This window comes from Anser brachyrhynchus (assembly GCF_964034855.1).
Source record: "Anser brachyrhynchus genome assembly, chromosome: 16".
NCBI classification, from domain to species: Eukaryota; Metazoa; Chordata; class Aves; order Anseriformes; family Anatidae; genus Anser; species Anser brachyrhynchus.
The window spans coordinates 1,700,389-1,719,760 of NC_137734.1; the positions used below are offsets into that span (position 1 = coordinate 1,700,389).

The following is a 19,372-nucleotide window of genomic DNA, read 5'->3' on the forward strand; positions in this document are numbered from 1 at the left end:
CCAAGCAGGCTGTATGGCCCCCCCAGTTAAGGGCAGGAGCCAGCCCCATACCTGCTGAGCCCCAGCCAGCCAGAGCCGGGTTGAACCCCGCCACCTATTCGCTTTTCCTCATATTTCATTTAATGAAACGAGAATTTTTGCCTCGTGTTGACCAAAACCGAAACCCGTCTGAGGAATCCTTTTTATGAGAACGTGAAAGCAGTTAATGAAAAGGAAACGGTTTGGTATGTTGATATTACTCCCTAAAAAGAAGCTCAGGCACTTGGGCAGCCTGAGGACTTCACAGGTGTTGCCGAAGGGTCCCCACTTCGGATCTGTGTCTGGCCTGGGGATCAGGGGCTCGCTCCCCCAGCACCTCCCCTCCCCACCCATCCACCTGCCTTCACCCCCAAAGGCCCCGTCTTTCCCCACTGGAGAATGCACCGAGCTTCCCAGCTTCCACATTTTGAAGCTGTTTGGGGATCTTTGCAGGAAACATGTTCCAAAAAGCAAATTTTTGCTGCCTGCTGCCATGTAAATCAAGAGCAGGTGACAGGCTTCATCCATGCTCTCCCTAGGTGGATTCAGTATTTAGTACCAGCAGACTTGGTCAGACAGTGCTGCAGCAGTGAGTCAATAGCTAAAAAGGGAGCTAAAGAAATACTTGCATAACATTTATTTTTTTTTTAAGAAACCTTGGGTCTGGTTTCTTGCAGCAGTTACAGAGTGCAGTGCTGCAGCTCTCACTCATTTCCAGCAAGCTTCCAAGCAGGTGCTGGGAGGACAACTGTCCTTTACAGAGCCTCTTGCTTTGTAGGAGGTCACTTACAGGAATTTGTCCAGCAAGCAGGGTCACATCTGAAGCAGATTCCTTGTTTGTTCAGCCGCTGTTTGGATCCCCTGTTTGTTCCCAAGGTACTTAGCTCGTAACGCTCAGGTCTTGGTCTGGGCACAGTCTCCTCTTAGCTTGAATAAAACCAGAATACATTAGTAAGCCTTCTGATGCCCTTTAGCTTACATCAGTTTTCTGGGAAACACGGTCAGAAAGCTTGGAATGACTACAGCTATAACATCCTTACACAACACCCTCGCTGCTTAGAACCACAAGCGCTTCATACACTACGTTCCAGGTCAACACAAAACAGGGGTCTTCCCAAAGCATTTATTTGCTTAGCCTTTGAAAACATTCGCGTTTTCCAGCTTACACCACACCAGGGAGCCCACTGCTAAATGACTAAGCGGTACCACGAGCCAGCGAGCTGGCATCGCCCCGCTGCCGTCCCTTGCACCGCTGGGTGCCGGCCCTCGCGCCCACCCCGTGCCAGCCGCGACCCCGGCTCGCTTTGGGGCTTTTCCAGCTGCTGTGGCCATAGCGGAGCTCCAGCTGTGCTGTGACTTAGCTGTGAGCCAGGGGAGCGGAGCCGGGAGACTTGGTCATTTTTCTATGGAAGCGCAGGGAACGATGACTTCCCAGCTATCTCTACAGGCACATGAGGTCAGCGGGACGTGCGCTGGGTGGCCGGCGTGCTGCTGCTCTCAGGCTCGCGGGCTGCGGGGTGTTCTCAACTCCAAAGCGTAGGTTAAGGTTCGGCGAGGTCAGCCCAGCCTCAGCGACACGCTTTGATGTGATGCGATCAGGGAATCGAGCAGATTCCCCGATGCTGGTTTCTATTTCTGTCCCTACTTCCTTCCGCAACGCGGGAGGTTTGTAGGTGTTATTGGACTTTGCTTGGCCTTCCCAGAAGCAAACCCAGGAGCGTTTAGTTGGGGAACTCAGCAGATAAGAATAGCCCGTGTGCATTCCCCACTTCGCAACTCTGAGCCTCAAGGAACAGAGCCGACCTGACGAGACCAAAACCAAATTCTTCCTCCCCTCGGTTTCACGTCGGGCCCTGAGAGCGACACCAACGCACCAGCCTCCGAGCCCGTGACTCAGCACCTCTTCTCCGAGATCCCCTGCCCTCTGATACAGCGGCAGCACTCATCCACTTATTAAGTCTTTCCCAGGCCGGGGCATGGAATATCTTGTCATCCTGCCTCTTCTCATGGCACAGAGATGAGCTGTCAAAATTTCCACTGCTCTGACAACGTGGGTGTGGACTTGGGAGCGCTTCATCCTGCTGCGGACGAGGCTGTGGGCGCCCGGTGCTTTCAGCCCAGTTGTTGTCCTCCCCCTGCCACAGGTGCCCAGCTGCCTTTGCTCCCTCTGCAGGAGGTGAAATCCAGTGCAAAGGCTTGCTGACAAACGCGTGATGTCTGTTGGACGTGGGTGTTGCACGCAACCTCAAATACGAGACCTAAAACCGAGCCTTGTTCAGTGTCGGAGGAGCACGGTCCTTCACCAGGGCAGGATAACCCCTGGCTGTTCCCCGGGCACAAAAGCACATCTCAATGAGCAATGGGCTTCGGTCGTGAAATAGGGACACCCCGTAAATCCCAGAGAGAAATACAGGGGCTGCTGGTGTGCTCCTCTGAATGCTACTGCTTAAACGGGGAGGCAGCGAGGAGGTGCTCCTTGTAACTCTTGTTCCTGGCGACAAATTCCTTATTCCCCTTTATAGCACCCATTTTTTTGGGGAGCGTGTGACACAAAAAATATTGCTTAAGCAAAGCTGCAGAAGCAGCAGTGCCGGGATAGCTGACTTCTGAGGACTTGGAGGAGTTCTTGGCCGGGAACTGAACCGGAGCACAGGGAACGCTGCAGGTTTCTGCTTCAGGAAAACGCTGAAGGACCCACTGAAACTTACGGTGACTGCAGTTTGTCCTTGGAGCAGTCCTTACAGTATATACTGAAACAGGCTTCTTGAGGCTACGCTGGAACAAAGTGGAATTAGTGCCTCCAAACAAAAGGCAGGCCACAAAAAATGGTCAAAGGGCTGGAGCCCTCTGCAGCAAGGCTCCGGGCTGACCTGACAGCGGCCTGCCAGGGCCTGAAGGGGCTGCAGGAGGGCTGGGAGAAGGCTTTTTGTCGGGGAGTGTAATGATACGACAAGGGGTAGCAGTTTTAAACCAAGAGGGCAGCTTTGGATGAGGTACAAGGAAGAGATTCTTCCCTCTGAGGATGGCAAGGCCCCGGCCCAGGCTGCCCCGAGGAGCTGTGCCCACGGCAGGGGCAGGAGCTGGGTGGGCTCTAAGGGCCCTGCCAGCCCGAGCCGATCTGTGGCTCTGTAAAACATGTAGCCTGCCATCCCCCCAGGTGAAGGAGGCATGCTTGGCGCGCCGGAGCTTCCGCTCACAGCGCTGGGACGTCCCCTGGCAGAGCAGCAGCGCTGCAGCACCCGTGTAGCTGCTTGCTTTGCCCGAAAATCAGACACCAGACGAGCCTGTAAGGAACTGCAGGAACCCCAGGCAGCAGCAGGAGGGGGCTGGAGGGAGATGTGCAAGCCCTACGCTCCTGAATGGCTTTGGAAAGCCAGTGCCATCTATGGCCATGCACCAAGCGGTGGCATTACTCACGAGCTAGGCGTGTTGGTAAGGTCACATGTGCTTCCAGCAAGGATTTTGTTTTAAGGAAAGGATTTTTCCGACCTGTGACTTCTGAAGCAGATACGTCTGCTGCCTCATCTTCACGCTTACTTGTTGGTAGCATGTGCAGACTCGGTCGTGGGAAAGGGGAGACTGCTGCAAAGGCGCCAGTTCCTACTGTGCTCCTGACATCCTTGAAAAAAGATGTGGGAAACGCGGGGTTTGTTCACAATCAGCAGCCTTCAGCTTTGAGGAAAGACAGCATAACTGACTAGGAATGAGGAGATTCCTTCTAAGCGCAGAAAGTGTTTTGTGTTTTTTTTTTTGTTTAAAAATAAATGTCAGGCAAAATAAATGTCAGGCAGAATTCCACAATTGAGTAAGTCACTGCAAATCCTCCTCATTTTTGTCTGATAAGAACCTAGCTTACGGAAGAAATGCGGGTCACTTTTTCCCCAGTGACGTTGCAAACTGCGCTGTCTGTCCAAGTTCAGTGCGCCAGTCCTCAGTCATTTTCCTACATGAGGTTCCAGTTACTTTAGTATCGAGTTGCTTGCATCAGAAAATATAATTTGCATTCGCTTCTGAGGTAAGGAGTGTCATGGGTGAAGGCTCTCGTAATTAGATTTAAGCTGTGCAGACGAAATGGTATGAAAGCAGGCATTACTGACAGCTGGGGCTACGTTCTTGTGAATTTGTTTTGGATACAAAAAAAAAAAAAAAAGCCTAAGAATGTCTACAGAAACTAATGGAAAGCCCCCAGTAGCTGTCACGGAAGCTGGTTTTGCCAGAGGAGCAGTGAAACAACTCTGACGTATTTGAGAAGCACAAGAAGCAAAACTGAGGGGCGATGCTGCAGGAAATGCCTGAGGTCCCGCAAACAAAGCAACATGGATGTTATATACCAGGAATGCCTCGCTTGGGATTTCCAACTTCAAGTAAGTTAATTACAAGTTTCCAGTGTGAAAAAGCACCTGCTGTATTTTCTCTGGCATTCTTTGTCCTTTATTCTTATCTTTAGCTCTCCACTGCCTCTTACCTCCCTGGAAACAGGCTTGAGCCAGATTTTAATAGCAAACAGTGCCAGGAAGGATTTAGGGAGGGCATCCAGTCTACAACCTGCCTCCGTGGCAGGGTCAGTTCAGCCAATTTTTTTTGATTGTCACTTCTCCAGGTTGTTTTGGGGAAACCCGCAGACAAATACTCGGGGGTCACTTCTTTCAGTCTCTGAAAATGGGCCCAAGACTGAAGGCAAACTGCTTTTTTTGAGAAAAGCTGGACAGGACAGCTGCAGGCAGAGGCAGAACCCGTTCCCCTCTACGCCTGGGCACTGCTGCCTGTGGCTGCCCGTCAGATGCCATCTGTATTAATCGGATTTTTTTATTTAACTGATTATTTGAAGGGACAATGATGAAGACCAGTGACAGTACCACTCTTTTCTTTTTCTTAGCAGATCCCTTTAGAAGTTCCCTCCTTGAATAATGCTTCCCAGCAGCGAAGTCCCATGATCCTGATTCAGCAAGTGAAATGCCTAAACAAAGTCAGAACCTTTTAGGAACTTTGATCCAGGATTTTCGCCAAGGACTGTTTTAACTGTAAACCCACAATGGGGGGTTATAAACAACTACACAAACCTCATAGTTATTTACAAGCACATTCCTCTGGAACTAACTAGGACTCAGGACTAACCCAGCAGTCTCATGTCCATCTAAAACATCATTGCCAAGGAAAAGCAAACTTCCAGACTCATAAAAAAAATCCTTTTGTTTGAGATCACTGTCTGTAATGCGTAAAGGCTGATCCTTACCTTAGCTGAACTGGTGGACGTGCTAGACATGTACAAGTGATGTTATAGAACATGTCAGCAGTACAGAAGCAGATCATTAGGAAGAAAAGACAATAGCTAGATTAGAAATAAAACAGCTCTGAAGCACTCGGAAGGATATTAAGTCCACTCCAGTATTATAGGCTGATTTCAGCTTAGCAAAGAGTAGCAAATATGGCCAGGCACGTACCCCCCATAAATGTCTTTGTGTTGCTTCTGCAATGTGCTCTGTAATAGCTGGTACTGGCCAGAGCCTTAAAGAAAATGATGAATTTAGCTTGAAGCTATGTCTGCTTCGTCCTGGTATGTCTTCTGGTTCTGCAGGACAGGATGACAGGGCAAGCGGGGTGAGACCGGACATCTGCACAACCCAGAAGTAAACCACACATCAGGCCACTGAAACAAGGCTAACACACTGCTGCTGCCTTGCACTGGGATGGGATTAGACAGGACCAGCAAGAAGGAGCTCTAACTCACGTTATTCCTCACCTTTCATCAGTTCCAAGTGGAGATGGAATTGTCACCACACGGGTAGCGCTATGATTCACAGAGTTCTCAAAAACATTAAGTGTTGTGGGTTTTTTTGTTGCTCTTTGTTTTAAAGGAACATTTTTGCGTCCTGCTGCTAACAGCTAGTAAATATTTGCTTAGTAGGGAAATTCCAGAGGGGTGAGAGAAAATTAACCTTCCTGCAGTGTTCAAATAAGGCAAGTGGAGTAACTACCACTGTAATTAGCCACTTAGCTTTATCTCAGTGTATGTATTTCCTTTAACAAAGCATGTTAGAGGAAAAAGTGACTGCTGAGATGAATCTGTTTCACCTTCAGAGTATAAAACAACTCTTCAGAGAAATAAATTGCTGGTAATTGGCATGGTCAAATCAGGCCCATCTCAAAAGTATCCAAAATCTGACAAACTGTTTACAAAAACCGATCTGCTTAGAAATATCTTGGCATTGCTTGGAGGTTTTGGAGGGGACTTGTAATGCAAAAGTATTTTAAATAAAAGTCTGTGCTTTGCTAAGGACTTAAATAAGGCGTTATTCTAAAATACGACGAATTACTTTTTAAATTACTGATCGGAATACAAAATTTGTATCAGCACATCATCTTTGACTACCTCAAGGGGATTTTTTTTAGCAGTGCTTATACATTGAGTACCACTCCTTTTCAGAACGCTTTCTTCAAATTAATCTGTTCCTATTCCATAGGTCTGTACTGATGCATCACTAGCAGTACAGACCTGCTTATACAGCCTAAAGCAGCAATAAAGTCAGCTGAAGGAGGAAGTCATCAGGGTCCTTATGCAGCCATTTATGACCATACAGAGCAGATGGGACCAAAAAACCCCAGCTGACTTTGCAGCGTTCTATTTCTTTTGCTCTTCACGTAAAGGAACTGCATACGGTATGCGATCAGGGAGATACAAGTCCAGGTCATGCTTGCACAACAAGATATTTATCTTGCACCTGTCAGCTGATCAAGCTGAATTCTTCCAATGCAGTCATGCTGCAGCACAGAGGACACACCAAAGCAATTCAACAATAGGTTTGACCATGCTTGCCTGCTGAGCTCACCAGGCGCTCAGGAAATTGTCTGACAGTATCAGGTAGGTGTACTTTATCTGTAATGCTGGAAAAACCTGACGGCTAAGCTCTTTCCTAAAACAGACCTCGGAGCCAAGCAGCTGTGTGTGTGCCCTATGAAATAATCGCTGTTACCGCACTAGAAGCTAACTGTGAATGACACAGAGGCTTCCACTACCACTTTTGGAGAAATCCTTCCTGACTTTTGTGGGCATCAGTCCATGCTCCTACTTATGCATCAGAGCTCATTCACCTTTCGGGATGAAAGACACTCCCACATGGTAACTTTGTAATTTTAAGTCAGAATGTTTGCTTTACTTGAAGAGGTCCCACTGATAGGTGCCACAAAGCAGTCTTTGTGTCTAGACACTTGTGAGAACAGCCGTGTCCTTGAGCTCAGAACTGTTTTTCCTCCCTCGTCCCCTAGGGAAAGGAAGAGATATGAGAAGAGTATGGGGATAGCTTGGGAAATGCCTGATGTCCCATTAAACAGACATTGCATGTTACTTGACTAAAGCATTTTGTCTCTTAGCAAGGCACTTTTCTCCACCTGCCACTGTTTCACATCTTCAGTTTAATTGTTAGCATCAACCCTGCCAACTGAAACAATAGCCAGGTACCTTGAAAATCCTCAGGCTTTCAGAGACAGCCGAGTGAGAGATTTCCCTTACAGTTAATAGCCACTGAGTAATATTCTCTTGTACACCTGAAGCTTTCAGCCTTGTAACACATGCAGTGCCTAGAAAAAGTGCCACTTCTTCCAGTAGGTGAGTCATCTTCAAGTCATCCTCTATGTTCACAGAGTGCGTAAGAAACCTGAGATGGGTTACTGGATCTAAAGAAGCCTAATGAAATCTTTTCATTTTCATTTAGTTTCTAGTTGGATCTGCTGTGGTTTAACTCTTCTGGAATGCGGTAGTGACACTTACACCACACAAATTCAAACTCACGTATTGTGTTGTACCTGCTGTTCTAACAAGAGCAAGTAACTGCAAGTAATTTGAACCAGATACTGGAATCACTTCAATTCTGTACCAATTTTCTTTTCACTAAAATCTCATCTGATAGTTTGCCTAGCCTTCTACTATCTTAATGTTATGAAGAAGTAAGATTCTGTTTTTCAGTATGAAGTTACTCTCCCTGGATTCATGTGCTTAATGACGTACTGTAGCTCCCTTCACATTATGACCTAAATGTGAGGGAATTAATGCTCTCTTGCGGAAAAAAACAGCACTAAGTTTCATGTGGTAAATTTAGCACAAAGTTCTTTGACAGATGCCCAATACCATATCTCTAAACAAATACCACTATCTAACTTGCTCAGAGCTTGAATAACGTACCCTTAGTCATATGCGCAAATGGCACTTGAACGGCCACCAGTGCCAGGAAACACACGAAGAGCAATGCCCGCTGCCAAACCACCACAAAATGCATCCAAATATTTCCAAAGAGGTACTTGGAAAAACGTTAGTGATTTGTCTGCAGAATTACCAGCTAAATAGGCTACATGAAAAGTGAGCACCAGCTGACTTTGAGAGCTGCCTTCCTGTTCTTTCTTCCTTTAAAAAAAAAAACAAAAAAAACACCTAGAGGGCTAAGTACTACTGTTTCCGAACTTAAAAGACTCATCAGCTGTTTCAGAAAGACAAGTTCAAAGGAGCAGGAAACTTTATTGCATACTGATTTCTCCCTGCCTAGAGGTTCAGCTTTCGGCCTAGAAATTACACAAAGAGGGCCTCAATTCGTTCCAGTTACAGAAGATGATCAATTATTCTTACAATTAAAGAGAACGCACAGCAGAGAGACTGGCAGTCAAAGCAAGGCAGTGCTTCTGGAGTTCCCGTACTGTTAAGAACACCCTTTTTAAACAGTGTACCACTGTGCTGTTGCTGGCTTCCATTTACCACAGGTAAAAGTCAGGAATCAACGTGCCAACTGAAAATTGAGTTATAACCAACACTGTCTCTCCCCATTATACAAACAACAGCATAACAGGGACAGTAACACCACCTTTAGTAACCATGGGGCTGGAGCAGCAAGGTGTCTTCTCAGGCAGGAGGGACAGGCATTCCCCAGGCTCCCTCCCCTTTCATATTCACCTGCCCAGTTCCTTCAAAGGAGGAGAGTTCCGTGTCACTGGCCTCTAGCCCATTAGACTAATAAACCATGAATCACGAAGTAATACAGTAGTAAATTAAGTCCTTTGCATCTGCAATAAAGTGTGGATTGCCACACAGTCTATGATCTTAGGCCAATGACTTAATATTTGATGTAGGAGATTCGCCCTCCACCCCAGTTGGAATTCTTTGCTCAAGTTTTTTAGACACAGAAAGAGAATGTTTGTCTCCAAACTTAGGAAAGAATCAGGTGTAATAGAAATCTGGTGGACCACCTTCTTTGAAGAGAACACTAAACTGTGTGGAAAGAGACTGTCCATTTCTTGGCTGACGTGGAATTTCTTACGTTATATCCTTCTTTCTTGGAGGTCGGTGAATGTTCCTCACCACACACTTCACCATCCATTCAATTCCTTCGTTCACTCCTTTGCTAAGGAAATAAGATACACAGGCAAGATTAAAACACAAAAACATGGCTCACGTAGTCCCTAACTGACCACTTAAAAGAACAAGCGAAGGGTTCTGCCCTGCACTTATGCACTGTCATTGCTACAATAGTTTCTCATACACCCAAACAAGGGGGAACTAATTTTTTCATTTGGTATTTAAACTTCATCTTTTATTTTTCAGATGTTTCTACAAGTCGACATCCAGTTTAGTTAGTCATCAACTCTGTGAAAATGTTGAGATGAACAAGCATCAAACCACTTGACAGTCAGCTGGTTTGAGGTTATTTTGCTGCAAGTCCCAGGCTACTTTTATCACATATTCCGATCCTGGCTCCAAACTTCTATAATCAGCTGCGCAGGGCTGCCAAGCAACTCACTGGCCTGTACAGCTTCCCAGCCAGGACTTCTGCAAGTTTTTTTATCACTGCAAACTCAAAATGAAATTTTGAAAGGAAATTCCACACCAATCAAAACTAGAAGTGTTTGTACAAAAACCATGAGAATAGTAAAGGTTACATTTCATAAGATTATTATCTATTACTTCTCTTCTAGCCAGTGCCTAACCATTGCTCTTGTTGTGGTCATCATCTGCTTAATGACATTTGATTCTCAGCAATGCAGACAACAAGAGATTTTTCTCACAGTTTAAAAGGCTTTACTTACCCCTTTGCAGTAGCTTGTATTATATTACGGCTTTGCTTTTACATTAAAAAAAAAGAAACCTCAAAGCTCTGGATTCAGTACAGGCAGCAATTCAGAGAGGAGTATTTCTAGCCATCTGCAACAGTACTTTAGACGTAATGCAAAGAAGCATTTTTCACTCAAAGAACTAAAAACACAACCAAGGTAGTGCAGGACACAATGTGCAATAGCGATGCTAAGGTGTTGAGAATTTAGTGGCTTGGTCAAGGTCATGGTAGGCAGCTGTGTAGGCATGAAGAATCCCAATCTCCCAAATTTTGGTCTTTTCTAGTCACTGCATCTTAAACTGCAAACCAACCACTGCAAGGATTATTTTGTAGGGAGAGGGGACGACAAAGGAGAAGAACCAACAGCTCCAAATGCCTCCAAGTCCCCTTGCTCTGAGCCAATGAGTAGACCAGGCTAGTACATTTCATCGTGTTTAACAGAAGGAATCTATACGTGAAGTTGCTGACCTGATGCAAATCCAATGTTCACAACCAAATGTCTGTTGCTGCTCGGAAGGAAGCGCAGCTCCCTTTCAGTGGATATTATCCTGTAATACCGTTCTGCTTGTATGACACCCTGCAGCTGTTCAGTCAACCAGAACACCATCCATTCTCATACTCACCCAGTAAGAGCAGAACAGGCTTGTGTCAGGCAGTCTCTCTTCCCAATTTTGTTAATGCAGTCGCTAAATGCTGTCTTGATGTCAGGTATTGACAGACAAGTCTGCAAAGGGAATCAAAGAAGAGCGACATTACAAGAGACAGTGACCTTCCAAAATGAATCCTACTACGTCCACAGTTCGGCTTCAGTCAAGATGGCACAATGTATTAAACCCCCTTAGGCACTAACATAGAAAATCCTTTTCTGATCTCAGGGCTTGCTTGCTCTCAGAAGCCTTGGACAAGCCACTTAAGCATTTTAGCTAGCCATGAGCCCAGCTTTCTTCCTCTCTTCGCAAAGAGATTTTGGCATTCCTGTGAGGCTCAAACACGTTTTACTCAAATGCCACATCAGATCCTTGTGAGTCTTAAGGATTAGACCACGTGGAAGCATGCTTTGGAAGTACAGATTACATACAAACAGAAATTCAGTCTGCTCTAAGCCTGGGCCTTAACTCAGCAGAATGATGGAAATTAATGATAGCAATTATTCATTTTGCCATTTTGCAAAATACTGGTTCTGGAGAAATTAGATACAGGAAACTACTGCGAGGCTGACTGTGTGATAAACAAGCACGTTTCAGAGCTTTTAACTAAGAGTGGTTCTTAAGAAATGGCTTGAGAGGAGTTTAATGACACCCAATTCACCCAGTGCCCTTCAGTCCAGACTTGTGACTTTCCTTCGTGAAGAATCCATTAGTTGTGCAATTTTTGATGACTGTACTTTCTTATGACCTAAGTTACATTTCAAACTGGCAGTTTCAATTAATAAGCTCGACACCGTATCCAGAAACACTATGTATTTCTTACACCAGAGCCATAACAACTTATTTCAAGACTTCTGCCAAATGAAAAGTGTGACATCCAAAACGATGACCGGTCATCCACAGGATAAATAGTTATAAATAAATGTAAAGATTGATATATATCAAACACTGACTTCACAGGAGTCAGACTGGACTTGGGAGGTGGAATTCATACCGGTATGTCTGGAAGATGGGCAAGAGATTACTACCAAATGATCGTTCTCTGCAAGTTTCTAAAAGATGCTATTTACTTTTGACATGATATTCACTGCCAAATAAGAAACTTCTTCTTGATGAAAGCCAGAGTTGCAGACAAATCAATTACCCAATAACTGGGGAGGAGTTGTTTGTTGTTTTTTTTTTTCAGTAAATGACACTTGGCAGCAGGAAGGTTAAACCCCAAGGGAGCTGAAACTGAACAAACATTTCCTGAAATATACTTTAATGTATCAGTTTAGTGCCATAGCATAGTAATTTTTCCTTGTCTGGATGACAATACGTTTCAGAACTTTTAGAAAGGAAATCTGAGAAAAAGCATAGGAAAGGTTGAAAAGAATGGTGCAGAACATTGCAACACTGTTCTTTACTTCTGTTTGCAAAACATTCGGGCAATGAACTTCCCAAAAATCACCAGGAAACCTGTACATGTCCAGCAGCACAGCGAACCTGTCTCCTTCGCCTTGTCACCTTTAAGACGTCCACGTGTAGCTTACAGCTGCTGTACCCATTTTCTTTCCACCTTAATCCATTCCAGTCACTTCCCTTTCTCGCTCCCTGGTGCAATGGTGGCCTGCTCTAACCTCCACGAAGCTGTCCAGCCATTGATCTCTACAGAAATTTCCTTCAGGAAGGGTTTCGCTGGAGACTTGACACCATTTACTTTTGTTGTAGTAGGATGTCACTGCATCATGACACTACACGTGTTCTAAGGCACATCTTCTTTCCTGTGGGATGAAGTACGGCAGCACAGCAGAGAGGACAAGGCCACCGAGCTACTGATTCAGAGAAGCCTTGTGTTACTGTTCAAGGGGAAGCCATGGGCTGGAATCTTGTCTTACAGCAGAGGAGGAGACAGCTTGCCCATCATTTCAACGAGGAGCATTTGAGCTTCTCGTGCTTAGGAGAAAATGTCATCTGTGGCTTCTAAGTTCCCCTCTTCTCCTCCTCCCTATCTCCATTACAATGTATTTGTTTACAGATGTGTTTCATTTCCCAACTGAAACCACATGAATCAAGAGCAAACTAGGCAAACTGGATTTGTGATAACGTAAACAGCATAAGATTACAATAATAAAATCCACAGATGACCTTTCTGGAGCAATGTTATCTACCACACCAGGGAAAACTCACAACTCGAAGAGTCACACTTCCATCTCAACTTCCCCTAAAGAATGTGGAAAGATGTGATGACTTAGAGTTCAAAGGCTCTTCAAGGCATAGTCTATCTAGCCTGACCTATTGTCTGTGCTATGTGTTTTTTTTTTACAAGCTTATTTGAAATTAAGACTAATTTATCAGGGAAGCTGTAGTATTTCATCAGTTGGAATTTAGAATGGCCATCGTGCAGAAGGCTTATTTTCTAACATCTGTATCACAAAGATAACACTGTGAGACTTCAGAGAGATGCTGCCAGTCACCATGACTCCTTCAGTTTTCCAAAGACACAAGTCTTTCCATCACTGTGGGGATTTCAGATTACATTTCCAAAATTTATCTTACAAGTAGGAAGGCAATGCTTCCTGCCAAAGACATCACGCAACAATTAATTCTTTCCATAGACTATTTTTTAGCCCACTTTTTCTACTATTTTTAACAGTATTCCAAAATTGGCCATTCTGTCCCCAAGTTTTAACTGTTCATTTCACAGCTCAGAAATACAGAGCTTGTGAAAACCTTTAAGCAGCTGTATTCACATCAAAACGGCAACAAAAAAAATCTTATTTTGCAGCTTTCTCTGCAGTAAACAGTAGGTAGAGCAAAACTGCCTAATATTTTCAAAAGTGGCGTTCTGACTTGAGAGCCCACATGAAATATTAGCCATCTGAGTCCCCAACAAAGCTCTAGCTCTCTTAGAATACAACAAACAAAACCCTCCCACAACACACATCTGACTCAGTATTTTAATGAATTACAAAATGATCTAGTATTGCAGCCTCTGCTAAACACAGAGCACATTTCTCGTACAAGAAGATTAATCTATGTTATTATCAGGATATGAGTTTTTTCTAACACTGATACTGCCAAACACCACTCAGGCAGCGCTGCGCGGATGCAATCTACTCTAATGGTGACTATTAACAGAGGAATTTTTCTCTACAAGGAATTTAGCTTCTGAGCCAAAAAAAATCTTACGCTTTATGTGATTTCAGCCACTGAGTCCGAATTTTTTTAGCTTGTTGTCAGGAATGTAAATCTCTGTTAGAATTCTGATACATTTCACCACAAGTATTCTTCTGGCCTTTAAAGATGCAATCAACGTAAATTATCTTGCATCGACAAATACCAGTAAGGTTAAGACATCATTTATCTTCCCTCGCTATGATCCCTGTTAAAACAGAGGAATCGTGGGGAGAATCCTCTACCACAATTACACATCTGGAGATCCAGAGCAGAAAAATCTCTGCCAATGATAATCCTGCAATGGGCGATTTCCTTCCAGGGGTCTTCACTTCTGCTAGGTCAGTGGAAGAGAAACAGACCTTCCAGTTTTCTAAACGTTGCTTAAGAGAGCCCAAATAATTATTCGGGAATAATACACTATAGCCCATTTAATATTTGTTACGAGCATCGGTGTCCCTTTGCTCTGTGTTCACGTTATCATTCTCAGGAGTACACCCCTAAATATGGGATTTAGGTATTTCTTGGAAACAGATCTACCTCCAGTCAGTATAGCTTTGCTGATCTCATCATAGGTCTGTGACCGAATAAAGGCAGTGAATCCGTGCGCTGGTCTCGGAGCCTCTAGAGGGGGCAAGGAGTCATTCACGGTTTTTATCTTGAGAGCCTGTTCCAAATACCGCTTTCTAGTCATGTAAAGAAGTCCATTTGTTCATTTAGCCCAGCTAGGGTGCCAGAAGAGCTGACCGTTGTACAATGCCCATAACAAGAAATGTATACACAGCCGTAAGGAAAACTGAACAGCTTTCCAAGTCACTGCATGTAATTTAATTCTCAAAAGCTAAAGGTAAGAGTGCTGCTCACTGCTATAAAGCTGTAGTGTTGCGTGGAAACATGAGTTAATATTCTAGGTTCCACACAGAAAAGATCGTTAATTTCCCCAGATACCAGAGTTCACAGCAACGTCAGGAGCATAAATCAGGAGGCCTGGCTCTTAATCTCATGCTGTCTCTTAAGTGGAATTACATTTATTTTATTTCTACGGCTAGATAACCTTATGATCATCCAAAAGATCTATTGTGTTGTACAACTGAAATATAATGAAATCCTCCTTTATAGCCAAAGTGATTTCTGTGGAAGTCTCAAGTACTTCCTACAAGTACACTCCCTGAGATAGGTGTAAAGTCCAGGGGAAGAAGCTGGGAAGCACTGGCATACTTTGAAACAGAAACTGATCCCAGCCCTAAAGGCTGGCGCTCCAAATTCTACAGAAAGTTTCTAGCTCCACCTAGAGACTGATCTCTCAAACTGCAGCACTGGAATTTCAGGTACAATGCATGGAAGGAAAAGGAAGTAAAATACGGGAGATCCCACGACCACTTTAGGCTCTCTCTTCTCTTTCTCTTTCCCAATTCTCTTTCCCAGTGCTGGGAAAGACAGGGACTGCCCTGGGTGCATCACCTAACTGGTCACACCACAGCACCCACAAATTTGTCAAGTACAGTTTTACAGTTCTGGATATGCTAGAAAAAAATATATATATATATTCAAGAAAAAAGCATTCATTGCCATTTACTGCTGTCTGTGACGGAACGCTCTACAACAAAGAGAAGGTTTCACTGAGCAGATGTTATCTGATCAAGGACGATATTTCTTCACATACATTTGCTGTGCTGTTACTAGGTAATAGCAGAGCAGCATAAACAAAGTTCACTAAATATTGTTTTGCTGAATAAACAGGAAAAATCGTATCAAGATGCCAAGTCACAGCACATGAAAGCCCTCCCGTGGCTATATCATCTGCTCATAAAAGGCTGAAAGCAGCTGAGATGGATGTCTCTGTAGCAAGCTTACCTGTGCCACTGGGAAAGCGTTGGAAGAGAAAGGAACAACTGAAAACTAAACTCAAAGCAATTATTTCCAGCAGCAGGAAAGTTCTATAGGTATCAGTCCAGGAATGTCATGTACACTTAACACAAACGCAGAGCCCAACTTCTCAAGGCCCATTTGCTCATTTAAGAAGTATGTCTGCAGTAATCTTACCTCTACATCCTGCTTGTTAGCCAACACCAGAATGGGAACTCCTTCCAGAGCTTCACTAGTAATCATCTTCTCTGTAAAGCACAGAAACCAAACCAGAGACATTCAGCCAGTTTTGGAAGACAAAGTTGCAAAAATGTAAGACATCTCTTGCGTGAAGAAGCAAGTGGCTCCTCCTTGTCTTATAGTTTCATTCATAATGTTCAAAGCATGTTAATGAGAATTAAACAGGTGATAAATACAAAATAAGGAAAAATTCCAAAATAATTAACATGAGCACAAAAAGTGATTCAAGGTCACTACAGGTGATGAAACTAAGTCTTGTGTTACAGACAAGACAGACTTCCAACATTTTTGCCTCAGAAACAAAATCATTTATTATGCAAAGGTACAGAAGTCCTACCAACGTGTCATCAACAGGCCACACAGCTTACTTCAAGGACAAGGAGCAGACAAAATAGCGATGAGAACTGTGCCACAACGCATGATGAAATCGCAGTACAGCTGAAATACTGCGTACTCACCGAAAGCTCTTTTAGATTCTGAGAGCCTCTCCTCATCAGTGGAGTCAATGACATAGATCACTCCATGAGATTCGGCGTAATACTGAAAGGATAACAGGTATTAGTGTATGTAGCAGCTAGGACCGTTTGTTCCTCTTCCAGAATTTTTGTTATCTGGTGAAATTTTGATATGCATGGAAGAGATCAACCAGTCAGAGCCAGCTGTTTTCATCACGTGTGTCTGGAGAGGAAAATGGTGGCACACAAAACGCATCGCCTGTTCTGTTTGAAGCCCTACTGAATGAAACGGGGAAAAAACACACCTGGCCCCCCACCACTGAAAAGCTCCTCTCTGCCACCACAACCCCCTCATATACAGGTCGGTAATTGCTGTCTGTAAGCGATAATGCAAATACTAAGCAAAATTTGCTAATCTTGCATAGATACACTTGAATCTCCGAAAAAGGTGTTAATGCTGAAGACTCAGGTTACCAGTAAGCCTGTATGATTATTGAACGATCATAGCTCTGCAATTCAGAAAGAGTCAAAAACGTTTATAAAAGAAAAAACACATCCCAACCTTGTCCCAAAGAGACTGTAGCTCCTCCTGGCCTCCCAGATCCCAAAACATTAGCCGAGTTTTGCCAACATCAATAGTACCAACTAGAGGGAAAGAAGAAAAAAAGCAATCCAATGAAATCTGAAGGTGTTCTCTAAAGCACCAACACTCGCACATCCCCCTAAGAGTGCTGGCACAGGACAGTCTTCTTGAGGAACAAATCACATACAGTGCTACTTCCAACAACAGAACAATACCTTAGCAAAAAATGACCATTAATATCAGACGGAACTGTGTCGGTGCAAATTATATCAGAATCAGGCCAAAGAACTCCAGCAAAATTTAACTTAACCTCTGAGCTTAGCACTGAAGTGGGATACCTGTTTTTATTTTATTTTTGTAAAGCTTTGAGTTTTCTTTCTCAGAAGCTAAGCAAGCCAATTTTATTCTCTCACGAAAAGACACGGGAAGCTGGGAGACAAGACCTCCATTTCCAGGAACTACTTTGATCTTGTCAACCTTTAAATACCTCAAACATCTAAGAACCAGCTGTTGTCTAACTGTGAAAAAGCTGAAAAAAAAAATCCAGACAGATTTACTTACTGTTTAAGCCTACAGTGGTTGTGATTTTGGATAAACTCATCCCTTTGTAGTTCTTGTTAAATCGAGTTTTAGTTTGTTCAAGAAATGTCTGAAAAGGAACGTGAAAAAGTACTTACTCTCAAATATTTTACTAGCTTGGGTAATTCTACCCCAACCCTGCCTTTTCATTACTGCAGAATCCTATTCCAAGGGATCCTGCCCCACCTAACCCTGGAACAAACCACTGTTCTTGCTCCCTATTTTAGCAAAGAAAGAAGGGATCACAGGTGATTACAGGATTATCAAAGCCTGAGCTCCACCCCCCCCGAAAGCTTATGCTGAATTTAAATACAAGGGAAAAGTTGATTCTTTGGGGTTAACGTCACTAAAATAACTCGCATTCCAGGTGAAGAAAGACCGACCTGCCTGTTGGAAGTTTTATCTTTGGAGGACGGGGATGTTTAGAATTGCATGCGATCTCCATGCAATTGGTAATAAACACTTACTGTTTTACCAGCATTGTCCAAGCCAAGGATCAAGATGCAGTACTCATCCCTCTGGAACATGTATTTATAGAGCCCAGACAGCAAAGTATACATCCTGCTCCTGCAACAAATGCCAGGAAATCGTTAACAAACATGATCATTAAGGTCATTTCCAGAAACCTTTCATTTCACAACCTAATTTCTCCCCAACACAAAATAAATAAATTATGCTATTTTTTTACCAGTAAATCTTATATTTATGGCAACCTCTGGAAAATCACAGACCCAGGAGAGATCGTATTTGCAAACGCATGCAAGTGAGGGATGATTTTCCAGGCAGCTCAACCTCTGTTTCACCACACAGCATCCTCTGTGAACTCCCTTCTCAGTTCAACACTCCCCTGTTTGCTTTGGGGCTTAAAGGAGAGCTAAAGGCAGCCTGAAAGCCGTTTACGGGACATTAAAGACCTGCAGAAAGAAGGAAGGCGATGGCAGGCAGACACACAGGAGTGTTTTGGGCAGGAAGGAGCAGGTCAGCGCCCTCACGCCTTGCTCCTCACCCCTACGACAGCAGTGCGGGATCTCAACAGTCAAACCGGGCTCGGCGGCCTGTGAAACCCCACGTATCTCAGATTTAGCAGCCTCCTGTTACCGTACCCCCGCCGCTGTTATCTCACAGCGCCATAAGGACCTTTAATTCACACCGCCGAAAGCGCAGCACAAATCAAGGCGACGCCTACGCCGGCAGGCACCGCGTTGCTGTTGGGTTTGCACGGGTCAGAGGCTCGCTGGAAGGCACCAGCGGGAACCCGCCTCGACGCCGGCTCTGGGCCTCTGCAACCGGTTACCGGAGGCGCCCAGAGGCCAAAATAAAAATAAACGCTCCAAAATAAAAATAAAGCTTCAGACCGGAGCGGGGGGGCCCTGCCCGCCGCCACCGGCCCGGCCCCGCCACCCCTCAGGGCTCAGGGCCCGGCCCTCCCCTCCCGTCCCCAGCGGCCTCCCCGGGCCCGCGGCCCCTCACCGGGCGCCGAGGCCGCCTCCCGTCACCCGCCGCCACCTCGCTCCCCCTCGGCACCGGCCGCCGCCGCCATCCCTCGCGGGGCACTCTGGGAAACGTAGTTCTACCGGGGCGGCGGGGGCTGTGATGAGAAGGCCGGGCGGACTACAACTCCCGGGATGCTCAGCGCCACGCGCACCCTCAGAACACACCGAGCGCGCAAGCGCAGAGGGAGGGGGTGGCCGGTGAAGTGGCGCAGGGTTCTGGGTGAAAAGAAGCCGGAAATGACGT

The 19,372-nt window shown here is 44.9% G+C and overlaps 1 protein-coding gene across 7 annotated transcripts; it reads right to left on the minus strand.

Annotated features, from left to right (window-relative positions):
• Positions 1–632: 632 nt before the first annotated feature.
• ARFRP1 (ARF related protein 1) lies at positions 633–19,261 on the minus strand. Of its 7 annotated transcripts, XR_013940173.1 has the most exons (10): positions 19,106–19,261; positions 18,103–18,202; positions 17,618–17,705; positions 17,036–17,118; positions 16,477–16,558; positions 15,956–16,026; positions 10,733–10,833; positions 9,318–9,401; positions 3,556–3,637; positions 633–945 (listed from the first exon to the last, which is right to left on the minus strand). XR_013940173.1 is itself a non-coding variant. In XM_080558771.1 (9 exons), exons 2-9 carry the CDS (start codon positions 18,193–18,195, stop codon positions 942–944), a joined length of 606 nt encoding a protein of 201 aa, XP_080414897.1. In that variant the 5' UTR covers positions 18,196–18,202; positions 19,106–19,261; the 3' UTR covers positions 633–941. The 7 variants fall into 7 exon arrangements, 6 of the variants coding, with proteins under 6 accessions (XP_080414897.1, XP_080414894.1, XP_080414899.1 ...); XM_080558771.1 differs by lacking the exon at positions 3,556–3,637; XM_080558768.1 differs by lacking the exons at positions 633–945; positions 3,556–3,637 and adding an exon at positions 3,968–4,076.
• Between the last annotated feature and the right edge of the window lie 111 nt (positions 19,262–19,372).

Coding starts and splice junctions, on each gene's coding strand:
- ARFRP1 (XM_080558768.1), bottom strand. CDS start 18,195: ATGTATACTTTGCTGTCTGGGCTCTATAAATACATGTTCCAGAGGGAT. Junction 9,402..10,732: donor GCCTGTTCTGCTCTTACTGG/GTGAGTATGAGA, acceptor TTATTTCCTTAG/CAAAGGAGTGAACGAAGGAA. Junction 4,077..9,317: donor CCAAGAAAGAAGGATATAAC/GTAAGAAATTCC, acceptor TCGTCTGCACAG/CTTAAATCTAATTACGAGAG.